At 33.7% G+C, this 15,769-nt stretch overlaps 1 protein-coding gene across 8 annotated transcripts; it reads right to left on the reverse strand.

Annotated features, from left to right (window-relative positions):
- Positions 1-976: 976 nt before the first annotated feature.
- On the reverse strand, positions 977-13,407 carry LOC132645666 (F-box protein At4g00755-like). Of its 8 annotated transcripts, XR_009584153.1 has the most exons (8): positions 13,227-13,401; positions 8,781-8,937; positions 6,376-6,795; positions 6,084-6,253; positions 5,643-5,761; positions 4,299-4,518; positions 3,710-3,772; positions 977-1,048 (listed from the first exon to the last, which is right to left on the reverse strand). XR_009584153.1 is itself a non-coding variant. In XM_060362787.1 (7 exons), the coding sequence occupies exons 2-7, from the start codon at positions 8,905-8,907 to the stop codon at positions 3,258-3,260; spliced, it is 915 nt and encodes a 304-aa protein (XP_060218770.1). In that variant the 5' UTR covers positions 8,908-8,937; positions 13,227-13,405; the 3' UTR covers positions 2,902-3,257. The 8 variants fall into 8 exon arrangements, 6 of the variants coding, with proteins under 6 accessions (XP_060218768.1, XP_060218770.1, XP_060218773.1 ...); XM_060362787.1 differs by lacking the exons at positions 977-1,048; positions 4,299-4,518 and adding an exon at positions 2,902-3,273 and having other exon boundaries at positions 13,227-13,405; XM_060362790.1 differs by lacking the exons at positions 977-1,048; positions 3,710-3,772 and having other exon boundaries at positions 4,003-4,518; positions 6,376-6,570; positions 6,715-6,795; positions 13,227-13,402.
- Between the last annotated feature and the right edge of the window lie 2,362 nt (positions 13,408-15,769).

The following is a 15,769-nucleotide window of genomic DNA, read 5'->3' on the forward strand; positions in this document are numbered from 1 at the left end:
TTCTATTTTTAATTAATGAGATATGAAAATTAATTGAGATTTTAAAAGTAACAAGTATATTGTTTTCGTTTATGACATATAAAGTACAAAAAAATAATTGTTTGCATACTTTTATTTATAACAACTAAATGAGATCTAAATATCAAATGTCAGTATACATACAGCATCTCACTATAGCAAGCCATGAAATTTTCGGATAAACGCTATCATTAAAGAGAGATTTGACTGTATATTATGTAGTAGCAGTGTATTACATTTAAATGATGCGCTAAAACCTAGTGCTTGAACTCTCAACTAGCCCTGATAGTGAGGTCAGATATCATATTGATGAAAACAGGAAACAAACCAAAAACAGGAAGAGAGAAAAAGAACTTAAAGAGTCCGCAAAAGCTTGGATAGAGTCCATTGAAACCTGATAGTTGTTAAAATAGAAACAAAAAAACATGAAACCTGACTATTATAATAAAACAAATGCAATGTGCGTGAGTTGATAAAATACACAAGTATGACAAACTCATCTACAAAAGGGTTTCAGCAGCTTTAAAACTAAAAAGAAGTGGCGCGAAACTATGTAGTAACGGACCATCAGAGAGAATAAAGGGTGTTTCTTGGAAAGTAATGTAGAAAACTAAAAGAAAAGAAAATCATAACGTTAAGTTACAAAGGGTGTTTGATATGGAGGAAACCTCGTCTCACTATGCAACACTTTCTAAAATCAGAACATTTCACCTATCACACACATAAAAAAAAACTATTTCAAATGGGCAATGGCGGAGGCAGGATTTCAGTTCAGGGGGTTCAAAAAATAAAATAAGCACGCTTGTGTTGGCAAATGAGCAGGTCGGATCAGGAATAACTTAAATACATAAAGTATGCTTAACGAAGCACATAGCAATAGAAAGTCAAAAAGCAACTAACTTGCATGAGAGAACCTTAATAGTCCAATAATATATAAAATTTGGAATATAAGTAATACCTTGCAGACTTTTATCTAAATCACGCAGTAAGGCATATTTCCTCCGTAAATGGTTCGGAAGAGCTTCTATATCTGAGACAATGTCATCAATGTAGCAAATTGTTAGAAATCAAAGTAGAACTACACATAGGAACTAATTCCTATATAATAAATCAAGCATCACTCTTGCACAGACAATACTAAAAATCATGCTCGAAGCAAGAATAGTGTTGTCAAAGGCCTGCTTGAGGCGTACATAAACCTCGAAGCTGGGTGAAGGCACCTCCGCTCATGATGAAGAAAAATATCACGATAAAATCCCACAATATAGGTAATAAACTAAGCAAAAGCTAATAAAGTAAGAAGTTTCCATTAAGAAAGGCAACTTGAAGATGCCATATTACAAAAGTAAAAGCTTGGGAGCTTTTGAAGCAAAAACAAAGAAACTAAGTTAGACTACACAAGCAAGACCATGGAGTTCTACAATTGTACTCTACGAGGTTTCATATCATGAAATGTCTTAATAATAGCATCATTAGAAACATTATCAAATACATCTTTTTCTAGATAAGGCACCAAACAACCGCTAAAAAAATCATCACTCATTTGACTCCGCAAGTCATTCTTGATAAACTTCATTGCTGAAAAAGCTCTTTCAACGGATGCAGTGGCAACCGGCAGAAGCAAAGCAAGTTTCACTAAGCGGAATACAAGAGGATTGCTAAAACATCACTCATCAAATGCAACATGAACGCAACCTCATATGTTCGACAAGCTTCAAGATATCCCATTGCCTTGGCTCTTTCATCCAATAATAGTGCATCAAGAACAAGTGATTCAAGAACATTAAGAATAGAGCCAAACATAAGAATAAAATTGTTGAAAGATTTAAAATGAGATCCCCAACGCGTATCACAAGCTCTTGAAAGATCAAGTTCTTGATTCAAGCCACTACCGGTTGTAAGCTCACCCAAATCTAATGCCTCTTGAATTCTTTCTTTTTGAGAATCTCGAAATTCATCCATACGCTTAAAAGAAGATCCCAATACATTCAAAATATTTGAAACCAACACTACAAGTTTTCCCACTTCAATACATTTTTTCGAGACCGCAACAAGAGTTAGTTGAAGTTGATGAGCAAAACAATGAATGGAATGGGCTGATCTACTTTCTTGCCTAATCAACATTTTAAGGCCATTGATCTCACCTTGCATATTGCTTGCCCCATCGTAACATTGTCCACGCACATATGATAGACTTAAGGAATGTTGAGCAAGTAAATTAACAATTGCCCTCTTTAGAGATAAAGCACTAGTATCTTGAACATGAACAATGTCAAGAAGCCGCTCCATCACAAATCCATTTCTATCAATATATCGTAAGATAATAGCCATTTGCTCCTTGCGTGACACATCAAAAGACTCATCAACTAGTAAAGAAAAGTAGTCACCATTTAATTCCTCAAGAATAGCTTTAATTGTTTCTATCTTACAAGCACTCACAATATCTTTTTGAATCATTGGAGAAGTCATTTGATCATTTTGAGGAGCATGTTCCAGTACATAATCACGAATATTATCACACTTTTTCGCATACCATGAGAGAATATGAAGAAAATTACCCCTACTAAGTGATGATTTAGATTCATCATGACCTCGAAATGCCAATCCTTGAGTTATAAGAAGTCTTACTACATCAACGGAAGCACTTAAGCGGACCAAATACGCATGCTTAAATTGACTAAATTGCATCTCAAGTGCAAAATGAATAGACTGTTGTACCCGCAATAAATCTTGACATTTCTTTTTTGACTGGTTATGTGGGTTGTTCGGTAGACCAATATGTTTTCCAAGATTCTTTTTTTTCTGCCAACTCTTAAACCCAACAGTTGAAAATATTTCACCCCCACCTTGATTGGTGTTGTAGCCTTTAAATAGATAACAATACAAACAATAGACTGCATCTTTACTAACACTATACTCCAACCAATCATGATATACATCATCAAACCATTCAGAATTAAAACGGCGCATTGATCCAGAAATATTCGTTTGAGGATACTCATGCTGAAGCAACCGAGGTTGACAAGGACCATTAATAAGGTATGCTCTTCTAATAACATCACGATGATTTGGATGATAGTCCAAGATTGGGGTTCTTTCACCCGGATCATAATTTAAAGTACTCAAATCAAATACTTGAGAAGAAGGTAATGGTACTTCTGAATGGTTGGCATTTGCTTCCTGATTAGGTTGACTAGAAGAAGCTACACTTGATTTCGGTACTTTCGTAAAATAGTTCTTCACTGAACGTTGAGACTGAATCGTAAAAAATAAGAATTTTGTTAGAACTTAAAAGAAATAAACAATTCTGTAGACAATTTTACTCATTTAGTTCCTTCTTCCTAGAATAAATTGTTCTTCCTAAAATAAGTAATTGCATCTGAAAATTATATATTCATTTATATTAAAATTACAACTGAAAAATTGCATCTGAAAGTTGACTATCATATCTCCAAGATTCCATGGGTATAATCTAAAAAGCAAGAGAAAATTTTGCAACTGACCAATTCTCAGTCACTCCGGGCAAATTTGAAGCAATCGAGCTAAAATTTATAGCAAATATACAAAATAACAACAACAACAACAACAACAACAACAACATACCCAGTATTTTATTCTCGCAATAAAGCAAATATATAGAATTTTAGAAAAGATAAAAAAAAATGGAGAAAGGAGGGATCTAAGAACTTACCAAAGAAGCCATGAACGAAGACCAGAGAGCAGTGGCGGAGGCAAACAAATCAGCAAAAAAAAACTGAGCAAAAAAAAAAAAAAGAAAGGTGTTAGGTGAGGTGACAGTGACGGAAGAGAAGAGAATGAAAACATTTGGTTTGTTCAATATTTGACTTATTTAGGGATTTGAATCCAATTAATCCAATTAGATTTGTCCCCTACAAAACTAGGTCGTTTTGTCCATTTATTTTAAGTAAATATAACGTTACTAAACTACGTCGTTTTGTTTAATGAAACAGCTGAAATAAAATGTTCAGGAAAAATATTGCAAGCGGGGCTGCTGGGGTTCGAACCCGCGTGTAACGGGCAACTCTGAACCCCCTGCGCCACTGAGCTGCGCCTTTCGTTTGTTTTGAGGGGGTTCAATATTAAATATATACACATAAAATAAAAAATTGGCCTTATATAAACAGTGTAATTTTTCGACTAAGGGGGTTCGGATGAACACCCTGGGATATACGTAGATCCGCCCCTGCAAATGGGGTATGGAGAAAAAAAATAAGCTAAGAAAGTCGCTCCTTATTTCCTGGAAACATTCTCTGTCATACCAAACACACCAAATTTCTTTAAATACTTCAATAGACCAGCATGTCAAAGCACGACTTCTTCGAATATAGTTGGAGGTACACTTGAATCTTGGATTCCATTTGCAACACGGATTAGAAAACCTCTCTTTTGTACTCGAGCACAAAGTCTCCAGACGGTTCAACGTTCTGTACGCCAAAGGCAGGGCTGAGTGGCTTCCCTCTAACTTTCACATGCCGAATGCTGCACATACGAATCAACTGCATTCTGATCATATAGATAAGGAGCAAGCACTAAGGGTGTCAAATATGGCCCACAAGATAATGACCCGCCCAAAATTTTATTTGTTGCAAGATAATTTTATATTGGGCTGATTTTAGCCCAACTCAATATAACCCATTTTAAAGTGATCTCAACTTAGCCCAATATTAGCCCCTTTAAAGATTTACTTAAATTTTGGTTTACTGCTTGAAATTTACTTTATTTTTTTTTATGTATACACTTTTCTTATACCATGTATCTTATAAGTTTATGGTGTGTTTGATATGAAGGGAAATATTTTTTCACTAAAAATGTTTTTCTCGAAAATATTTTCCGTGGAAAATATTTTTAAAAATCCGCAAAAATATTCTTCTGGAAAACATAGACCCTTCAAAAAAACTGGGTCAAGTTAGGCGGATCATGACCCAGCCCGTTTCAACCCAGCTAACTTTTGGACCAATGTTAGCCCAACCCATTTATTACCTCAACCCATTTTGATTGAGCCAACTTTAGCCCAACCCGCCCATTTGACACCCTCAATAACAACAACAATAACATCTGTCTAGTTATGAAGATTAAAAAAAAAAAAAAACAATCGTCCAGAAAGTCCTAAAATGAACCCAAATCTGACATTTGATATTATATCTTAAATAATCTTAGTTTCCAGTGAAAACAAGTTCCCGCTGTTTCCCCTTCTTTTTCCCTTTTCTGTAAATCTTAAATGGTAGCAGGATAGAATAATTTCCTTTTTTCTTGATGAAGACCGCTTTTTTGCTTTCCAGTGTTAATCTTAAGATTTTAGTATCTTGGAGTGATGACCTGAGCACTTCTTGTTTTCTCCCCGTCCTAGTCTGCTTCATGTCTCCTAATCGGAAAGTCTTCTTAATTCAGTAGTACTTTGGGTTGTAAATAAACTGGGAAGGTAGTGAATATTGATTGTCACTATGGAAATGAAAGTTCATCCACATTCTTCCAATTGCCATTCAGAAGAATGCATAATATAACCTTAGTGCAGAGACAAGTCAGCTACAGCATCTTGCTAATGGAGAGACCAATAAATACGAAACAAAACTTTCAATTAAGAGAGGAAAGTGTAGAACACTAACCATATGTAAAACAAGTCGTCAATATCACATCTCTCAGCTATGCCCAACAGTTCAATCTGCAGATATCCACCAATGCAAAGCACTGATTCTGGTAGCTTGAATTGCTGCAAGCGATTTTCCTGGCCATCAAAGTTTGATCTGTTAATTCTCCTATGCAAATAACTCTATGACACTGCTTTGAAAGGCCTGCAAATGATGTTTAACCTAGTATACTTTTTACTTATGACAAGACTTGGAAGCCTTGGCCAGAATAACGCCTACAAGTGATCCCCATCATTGGAGAACTATTCCACCTACTTTTTTTTTAGAACTATTCCACCTCTTTGGGACAAGACTTTGCGCCTTGACCAAAATAAAGCTTATTCATGCCTCCACCAGTAAAAAGACAACTCAGCAAATAAGATCACCTGTGTTGGTAGAAAGTGAAGTTAATAACTGCACCTGTCTCATAGGGAATTCTTCCGAGGTATACGTCCATATAAACTTGTCATCAGCAGGCTGTTGCTGGGGCAAGTGCAGGAGATCACTCTTATCTCTAGAGGATTTGGGGTGTCCTAATCGAAACCGAACAGAGTTTGCGGAGCATATGGGCTTTCCGTGATGGAAATAAACTGATTTGGAAATGTTTGTATATTAGCAAAAGAGCAACAAAAAAACTTTGGAAGTCTGATTGGGAATAGTCGAGAGGGAATTTAGTGCCCAAGTTGATGATAAGAGAGAATGAACAAATCACCTTTAAAAGGTTGTATCTTTATTTCAGTGATGACACAAAGATCAGCTTTCAATTTGTAAACTAGCGTCTTGGAAGCATTGGGATCACTGTGTCCTATACTTGACCAGTATGAAGGTAAATCTTGATATCTGTCTCTTGGAACTAGAGTATTCACAATACTTTCATCTGGATAATGGTCCGTACTTGAAGCGCTACCTGCATTACCTATGCAATCACTTGTACAAGAGTTTGATATTTCAATATCTTGAAGTAGAGAAGCATAAACATTATGGTCTCTTTTTAGAGTCTCCCAACTGGAATTGCTAGACTCGACATCTTTTCTTTCTACTACTCTCAAACCTGGTTCTGTTATACGTGCAATTCTAGAAAGCTGCGGAAACTTTCTCAGACACAGTTGCTTGGAAATTCCATTAGTAGCCACTGCAAACAAATAAGCGGACCTTCAACTCATTTGTTCTCCCAAATGATAATAAACCTTCAAGTAGCAAAAATTGGCATCCCTAGATTTCTTGAATAAATGCTTAATATAGCATACACTTTAAGTATCAAAGAAATTGATGGCACATCATAAAGCCAGAAGAAGTGATGAAATTGGAGCGCCAACAGTCCAAGGTACAATTACTAAGTTTCCAACTTCAAAATAAATTAGTAAGATTGCACACCACTCACAGAAGAAAAATATGATATGTAGTGTAGTGTCTCCAATTAGTAATTTATCAAAAAGAGTTTAAATAAAACTAACAATTGATTAATTAATTACTGGATACAAACTCAGAGGCAAATTTACAACAAGCAACTGGGAAAGCTACACTCAACTAGATAGATCAGACGACATTTGAGGAAAGCAAAAAGACCAAGTGTGTTGTCACACAATCATACTTCTAAGAGAATGATCAATCTAGCAAACCAAAAAATGATGATGTTTGTTTTCAAAGTAAAATCAATTGTTTTTGTTTTCGAAGCAAACAAATCAATGTTTCTAGATAACCGGAATTCTGTCTCCACTTATGAAAGGCCAAGCCGACACAATAGGCATTGCGATGCGAAGAGCTTTACTTGGAGAAATAGAAGGAACATGTATCACACGTGTAAAATCTGAGAAAGTCCCACATGAATATTCTACCATATCGAGCATTCAAGAATAGGTACATGAAATTTTAATGAATTTGAAAGATGGGATATAAATATTTTGAGATGGAACGTCAATTGAGTTGGAACATCAAGCAGGGTTACCCTTTCAGCTTTTGCAGAATTGCATTGTCACCAAAAGATTTTTTTTTTTTTTCTCTTCCTGGAACAATCTTTTTTTCTTCAACCAAAAAAGAATCTTTTATTCAAAAAACAAGTCCAGTCGGTTTAAATTTTATTAATTACAGTATATGAAAGTTTGAAAAAGTTTTAGACCTCTAGAGTTAAAAAGTTTTAGACCTCTAAAGTTAGTTCTCCCCAAAAACAAACCCAAAACCAGTTCTTCCTCACTATGTCTCCACAAAAAAAAGAACCCCAAAAGGAAAGAAGAAAACAAACCAAACCGTTTTTAATCTGAAAGCCCTGTTGATACTATAACCGCGAAAAGGAGCAACATTCAAGTTCAAGGACTGATTAATTTGGTGTTCATGTAATATCAATCTCAATTATTTCCTAACTTAGCCACTTAGGCATCAAGTCATAAAAAAGCAGGACTTGTGAAAAAAATAATCTAGAGATCAATGCAAAGTTTCTAAAATATAAAAGAGAAATAGAGACACAAGAAACAGAGATGTTGGAAACATATTACAGTATTTCAACTTCGGTAAAATTTTACTTCACATGATATTTGTAGATATCAGGATAAACAAAAGAGACCAGGTAATTTGGTCAAGCTCTAACCTGACATTTTTAACCTAAGGAGATTCTCATATGCAATGTTCTTTGTCTCATGCGTCAAATAATTTGCACATGGTATTTCGAGAACAAAACAAAGAAATTTGATTATGATTGGGTTGGCTGTACCCTTAAAAGGACTATCCTTCTTCTTTCTGAGGCTCTACTTATTTGTACTCATTCCAGGCATGTTCAAATTGCAGATTGAGTGTCAATGCTCGTAGTAGGTGTAGATGCAAAGAAAGAAAATGTTATTAATGCAGAAAGGCTCTTTACTTAAGTATCTACAACAATGAAAACAAAGAGCAACTATGAGCTTTTAGGCACATTAAATATACCAAGCATAGGAAAAAGACCAGAAGAGAATGGAAATAGGAAAATGCAATCTATGACTTATCATTTGTGAAACATAACATCATTAAAAGTGTAGTATTATGATGATAGGAAGAAACAAACAGTTCTTCAGTCTCACTGCCTAAATAAGAGTACTGAACAAGGCAATAACTGCTTTAAAGAAAAAGCTGAAGGTTTGAACGACTGACCAAATTGGTGCCAAAGGCATGAAACAGAAGCAGCACGGACCACATCAGCTGGATCATTCAAACGCAGCAGAATGTTCAGAGACACATCAGCTCCAAGCCGTTGCACAAAATCAACACGTGTGTCCATACTAAAGCAAATTACTCAAAGTTCCAAACTCTGAATCATCACAAAACACATAATTCACGCAATAAGCAAAAAAAATTATTTTGGAAAAGGCAGAGAAGTAAGTAAAACAGATAAAAATGAAGCCAGTATATGTTTGTGCATGGGGATATTGAAAGGCTCACGAGAATGGTTTCTCTTAAGCTGCTTTCAAGGAATGAAACTTTCTCATCAAGTCAATATTCGCATAAAAATTCTCATCCTTCATAACATTGACCAATTTCCAATTCACAAACACCAAGAACAAAAATCTAGAAAACCATCTAACCAATGAAATGAGAAAGCAAAAATGAGGCAAGAGAAATAAGCATAGGGAAGATATTAACAGTTTGGGGCTTTAATAAAAGGAAGGAAAATTAGCATGCAACCAAGAATAGCCCACACATTATTGTTATCTTACTCAACGAAAAAAAAAACCTACACATCTGGCGTTCACCCAAAAAATTAAACAAAGACCAGCAGGGAGTAGAAAAGAAAGGGACTTTGTACCTTTTGGATTGAAGAAACAGAACAAAACCTAGAGAATGGAACAATATGCATACAGGGATAGAGAAATGGCCACTGTTTCCACCCTATTCTAGAAGTGGGTTTGACATCACAATGGCTGAAATTACCCTGTAAACTTTGGAAGCCTCAAAACTATATTCGTGGATAAACTAATTTCTAAGTTTTTCTCTAAGCACTGAGGACGCTGTCAGAGGCGGATCTAGGATTTGAAGTTTCCGGGTGCCATGCGTCATTCAGTCAATTTGGGCTTCAGGTCGGATTATTCGTCTTTTCAGGCTTTGATTCGGGTTATTCGTCTTTCCAATGAAACATTTGTTTAAAGCAATATATAATATCAGTTCTACTAACGAAAAATAAGCCCTTCTTATCAACATATAATCTCAGTTCTACTAACGAAAAATAAGCCCTTCTTATCAACATATAATCTCAGTTCTACTAACGAAAATAAGACCCATCTTCTTTACAAAAATGTACACACCCACAAGCAAAATTACAACTTTTATACATAACTCTACAAAAACCACAAGCAAGATTACAACTTTTCTATAAAATTGTACACACCCACAAGAAAAATTACAACTTTTATGCATAAATGTACAAAACCCACAATCAAGATTACAACTTTTATATATAAATGTACAAAACCCACAAGCAAAATGACAACTTTTATACATAAATGTACAAAATCCACAAGCAAGATTACAACTTTTATACAAAACTGTACACACCCACAAGCAAGATTACAACTTTTATACATAACTGAACAAAACCCACAAGCAAGATTACAACTTTAACACAAAAAAGCATTTTTGTAAGAAAAAAAACTCAAAAGAAATCAAGAAAGAAAGACCAAGAGATTCTTACAATGGGTCAATGGAGGAAGCAGCGATCGTGGCTCGGAGAAGAAGATGTTCTTGGCAAATATCAATGGAGCCGACTGGGGTTTTGGCTTTGGGGCAATGAAGAGGGTTTGTTCATTTGATGGTAATTGAGAAGTGAGGGTTTGTATTTTCGGAAAATGGTCAAATATGCGTCTTTACTGTCAGAAAAGAGTTAAATATACCTCTCGTTATATTTTGAATCCAAATATGACATGAGATATGACGTGACACTAACAACTGGTGAAGTGAACACCACGTGACATGCCACCTCACCGCCTCAACCCATTTACCTCTTTTTTTCCCTTCTTCTTCCATTACTATCAGCTCCTTCCCTCCACACCCTTTACAACTATTAGCACCATCACACCACCACTTTTTAAGGTCCTAATTAGGAGAACTGTTAAAACGTGATGAGCGTTGCCCTGTTATATGTTAACCAAACATTAAAGCCTAATCTTGTGAACAAAAGATTGCCTTGTTCTCTGCTTCTTTCTATTTGCTTCTTTTTTCCCTTTTTATATTTGACTTAAATCTGCAAAAGTTTATATAGCAAATTCATGGGGCTATTTTATTTATTTCCATACTAGTCAAAAGTTTTACTGAGAAAATCCATTTGACAGCTTGGTGCAAAGAGAAAATTCACTTGTAATGATGCAGCGAATTAGCTCCTTCCATCAATAAAATTCTTAAGACAAAAAATTTATGTTGAAAAAAGGACAAGTAAAAGGTAGAAGTTCTGTTAATTTTTAAATCATTGAATATGTTAGTAGATTAAACCAAAAAAGTTAAATTCAGAGATTGAGACACTGCACGTTGGTTACTTTATCTTATTGAGAAAATAATTGTTAATATCAAGCTAATCAAAAGTTTTATCCTCCTCCCCACGTGTAGCAATTCATTGGTGGTTATCAAAATCCCAGCGGAAGTTCATTAGATTAAGACCTAAACTCCCTCTGGAAGTATAATAAAATCATTTCATTGCTAATGATTGCAAAGGTTGCGGAGGGGAGGAGATGGTAGTGGTGGAAGAAGGGTAAGAGAAGGGTAAATGGGTTGAGGTGGTGAGGTGAAATTGTCAGTGTCAAGTCATAACTCATGTCCATTTTGAACAATTTTAACGGAGAAAGGGTATATTTGGACTCGAAGTATAAAATAAAAGTATATTTAAACCCAAAGTATAACGGGAAGGGTATACTTGAACCCAAAGTATAACGAGGGGTATATTTAACTCTTTTCTAATAGTACAGGGGTATATTTGACCCTTTTCCGTTGTTTTTTTTAAGAGAAGAGCGGGAAACTTATGTTTTCAACTTTAAGAAATAAAAAAGTCAAAGGTTAATAAATTAAATTAATCAACGATAATTATTAATTGAAACTAAGTCAACAATAATTATAGAAATAAGAAAAGAGAATATAAAGTACTTGGGAATTGTTTTGTACACAGTCACGTTGCTAATGTCTCACGGAGGAAAGGAGTGCCTTTTGCCACTGACAACAAGGACTCAGTTTGTTCTCAGGGTGCCACTTTAATTATTTGTATATAGGTTCTGTATTTATGCATCTATAGACAGGGTTTCGGGCGAAACTTGCGGGTGGCGTGGCACTCCCACGACCCTTAATAGATCCACCCCTGAGTGCAAATGCTAGGCCTCTAAGACCCAACATATCCACAAGAACAGTGTCACAAAGTATTGATATTAAGATCGAATTGCAGTCATATAATGTTAGACTGGTGTATAATTGATCACATCTGGAAGAAAATGCAAGGTGCACACATAGAGGATAAATGATTGACTGTGATCGTTTTAACCATGTCCTACATAGACATGCAAATGCATTGGTGAGTAGGTGCAAAACTATGATGATTGAATGTGCTGAAACAAGACCTAAAATCATATGGAAAAAATTATCCTAGAAGACTTGCAATTATATGAATCAGTGAAGATTTAGCTAAGAATAGAACAAAACAAGAACAAAGGATCCATATAGGTGATATCACTTAAGTTTAGCTATTCTTATTATCCTGAGGTCCACTGAGTTGCGAAAAGTCTCTATAATCTGGCTACAGCTTTGTGCAGCAGCGTTAGGACAAGTGTTACATTAAAGAACCTTATTTTCGAAACCCCCTAGTTTGACTTAAAAGACAAGTAGCCAGTATGGAAATAAAAAGGACGCAAATAGAGCAGAATGGATATAAAAGATTCTTATAACTGATCTTAACAAATGTGGGACTGAAACATAGTTGATCATACATAAGATGGAAACTGTTCCTGGGCCTGACCTATAACTTGCAGATCTATCACAATTCTGGGCCTCTTTGATAACAAGAAAGGGAGCAATTAAATTGATTACGCTAAGCTCCTCGTTGGTCAACCAACTTAAGTAAGAGTTCTTCTGGATTTAGAATTGAAAAAAGTTCTCCTTTTTACGATACTAATGCTTGGATATGCTAGCGTTTCCCTAAATTTATACAAGTAGCTGTCTAGTGCAGGAAGAAGCAATAAATCCAGGTCAAAATGACAAACTTCAACCTCTATGAAACATTTATTGGTTATATTACATACCAAACCAGCAGCACATCAGAAAATTGCTCAAATGGGTAATCAATTAGCAAACCACTCCACAAAAAATCTTTTAGAAGCTGTCCACAAAGAACTGTTAATTTCTTTTTATCTCCTTTAAAATAACATTTTGCCAAAAAAGTCAAAACTTTAAACCATTAGCATTATAACTCATTACTCGGATATGCAAAATTTTACCCACTTCCCACAATTAAGCAACTTCATATTTCTCAATTATAACATTATAAGACAGTAGGAATTAAAAGAAACGAAAAACTGATCAATATTGGAGTAAAGGGAAATATTCACAAGTATAATAATGAAATTCCTTTACCTGGTAACTTGTAGATGAAAACTAATACAGTAGCTTGTTTTTTATTTTTAGGAGGCAAAATCCAGATGAAGAAAGAGCAAAAAAGCATAGGCGAGTGTGCAGTCAACTCAAAAGGAAATAATCTGATACGAAGGCGACTTAGGACAATGTAGTTTTATCGTCAGACACTAATAAGTATTGAATTTTTTACTATATTAGATACTATATTAGAAGCATTTCTACTATTTAGACTCTTTACTCACTCTTCGTCGTCCGTCGTGGCCCCCATAAATAAATAAAAAATTAAAAAAAAAATTAGGCCACCCCCAATATTAAACAGGCCCACAAAAATAAAAAATAAAAAATTATAAAAAAAATAAAAATTTTGGGCCCCCCATAAAAAGTGGAACCCATCACATCCAAACTCACGGGAAAAAAAAAGTGAACCTCATATTAACAAAATCAAGCAATATTAAAAAAAAGTGAATCTCGTATTAAAAAAATAAACAATGTTAAAAAAAAATTGTGGGCTCCATATTAAACACCATGCGTATCCGTAGCAAACACTAATATAATAAAGTTTTAAATACGGAGCACAAACTACAATGTTATATTAATCGTGTTTTGAACATAGTATCTCATATTGACAAAATCAAACAATAAATAAAAAAAATAAAAAAAGTTAATCCCATATTAAAAAAATAAACAATGTCAAAAAAAAAAAGTTCAGACTTGGTATTCTTAGCAAACACTAATATAATAAAGTTTTAGACACGGAGCACAAATTACAATGTTATATCAATCGTGTTTTGAATATATATATATATATATTATGCATAAAAATAGTGCAAACTAATAATGTTCAAAAGGGTGGGCCCCATACTAAACAACACCAAGCAATATAAAAAAAATAAAAAAAGAAACTATATAAAGCATGGGTTTAGACTCATGCTTCATCGTCTGTTGTCCCTTCAAAAAAAAAAAAAGGGGTGGGCCCCATACTAAATAACACCGAGCAATAAAAAATAAAAAATAAAAGTGGAACTCACCACATCCAAACTCACGGGAAAAAAAAAAGTGGACCCCATATTAATAGAATCAAGCAATATTAAAAAAAAAAAGTGAATCCAATTAAAAAAAAAATTATATGAAGCATGGGTTTAGACCCATGCTTCATCATCCGTTGTCCCTTAAAAAAAAAGGGTGGGCCCCATACTAAATAACATCGAGCAATAAAAAAAAAGGAAGAAAAAAAGTGGAACTCACCACATCCAAACTCACGGGAAAAAAAAGTGGACCCCATATTAATAGAATCAAGCAATATTAAAAAAAAAAGGTGAATCTCATATTAATAAAACAAATAATGTTAAAAAACAAATGCTTAGAAAATCAAACAATTAAATCAATAATGATGGACTCATTGTCACATGCGTATCAACCCATTAGTGGGAGCAAATGAAATTGTTGTACAGCAATATACTTAAAATACTTATATATTAAAATAAGATAGAATTTAATTACTTTTTCATTTTTTCCTTACTCTAATAAATGTGAAAGGAGATTAATGTCATAAAAGAAAAAATAATATTAAATGGAGATCAAATAATTAATAAGCTAAATTAGTGAAATTATAATTCTAATTGACGTTTCCTTAAAAACCGTGTAAAAAATAACATGACAAGTAAAATGAGTTAAACAAAAAATATTTACTAAAAATTAAAAAATAGAAGTTCTTCATGGCCCCATATTAAACACCAACCAATATTAAAAAAAAAAAAAAAAAAAAAAGTGGAACCCACCACATCCAAACTCTTGGGAAAAAAATGTGGGCCCCATATATATTAAACAACAACTAATATTAAAATAAAAATGAATCCCGTATTAAAAAAACAAACAATATTAAGAAAAAGTACTTAGAAAATCAAACAATTAAATCAATAATGATGGATTCATTGGCACATGCGTATCAACCCATTAGTGGGAGCATATGAAATTATTGTATAGCAACATACTTAAAATACTTAGGTATTAAAATAAGATAAAATTTAATTACTTTTTCATTTTTTCCTTACTCTAATAAATGTGAAAAGAGATTAATGTCATAAAAGAAAAAATAATATTAAATAGAGATCAAATAATTAATAAGGTAAATTAGTGAAATTATAATTCTAATTGACGTTTTCTTAAAAAACATGTAAAAAACAACATGACAAGTAAAATGAGTTAAACAAAAAATATTTACTAAAAATTAAAAAATAGAAGTTCTTCATTTAAATAGAAAATCAAATTTCTACTTCGTTTCATCTTAAACATATAAAATTAATATAATAATTTGAATTAGAATTATCCAAATCAAATTTTGATAAAAAAATTATATGTATTACTTTACTATTACTACTATATAGAAGAGCCAGTTTATAGAGGCAACATCGTCGTCCGTGTTCGGTCCTATTTTTTTATTTAAGAGTAAAAAAAATCCTTTGTGGTCCCACCCACTTTTTTATTTAAGGCAAAAAAAATGACGTTTTATACATTATATTACCAACTCTTCTAAAAAGTAGATA

The sequence above is a fragment of the Lycium barbarum genome, chromosome 6 (genome assembly GCF_019175385.1).
Source record: "Lycium barbarum isolate Lr01 chromosome 6, ASM1917538v2, whole genome shotgun sequence".
Lineage (NCBI taxonomy): Eukaryota > Viridiplantae > Streptophyta > Magnoliopsida > Solanales > Solanaceae > Lycium > Lycium barbarum.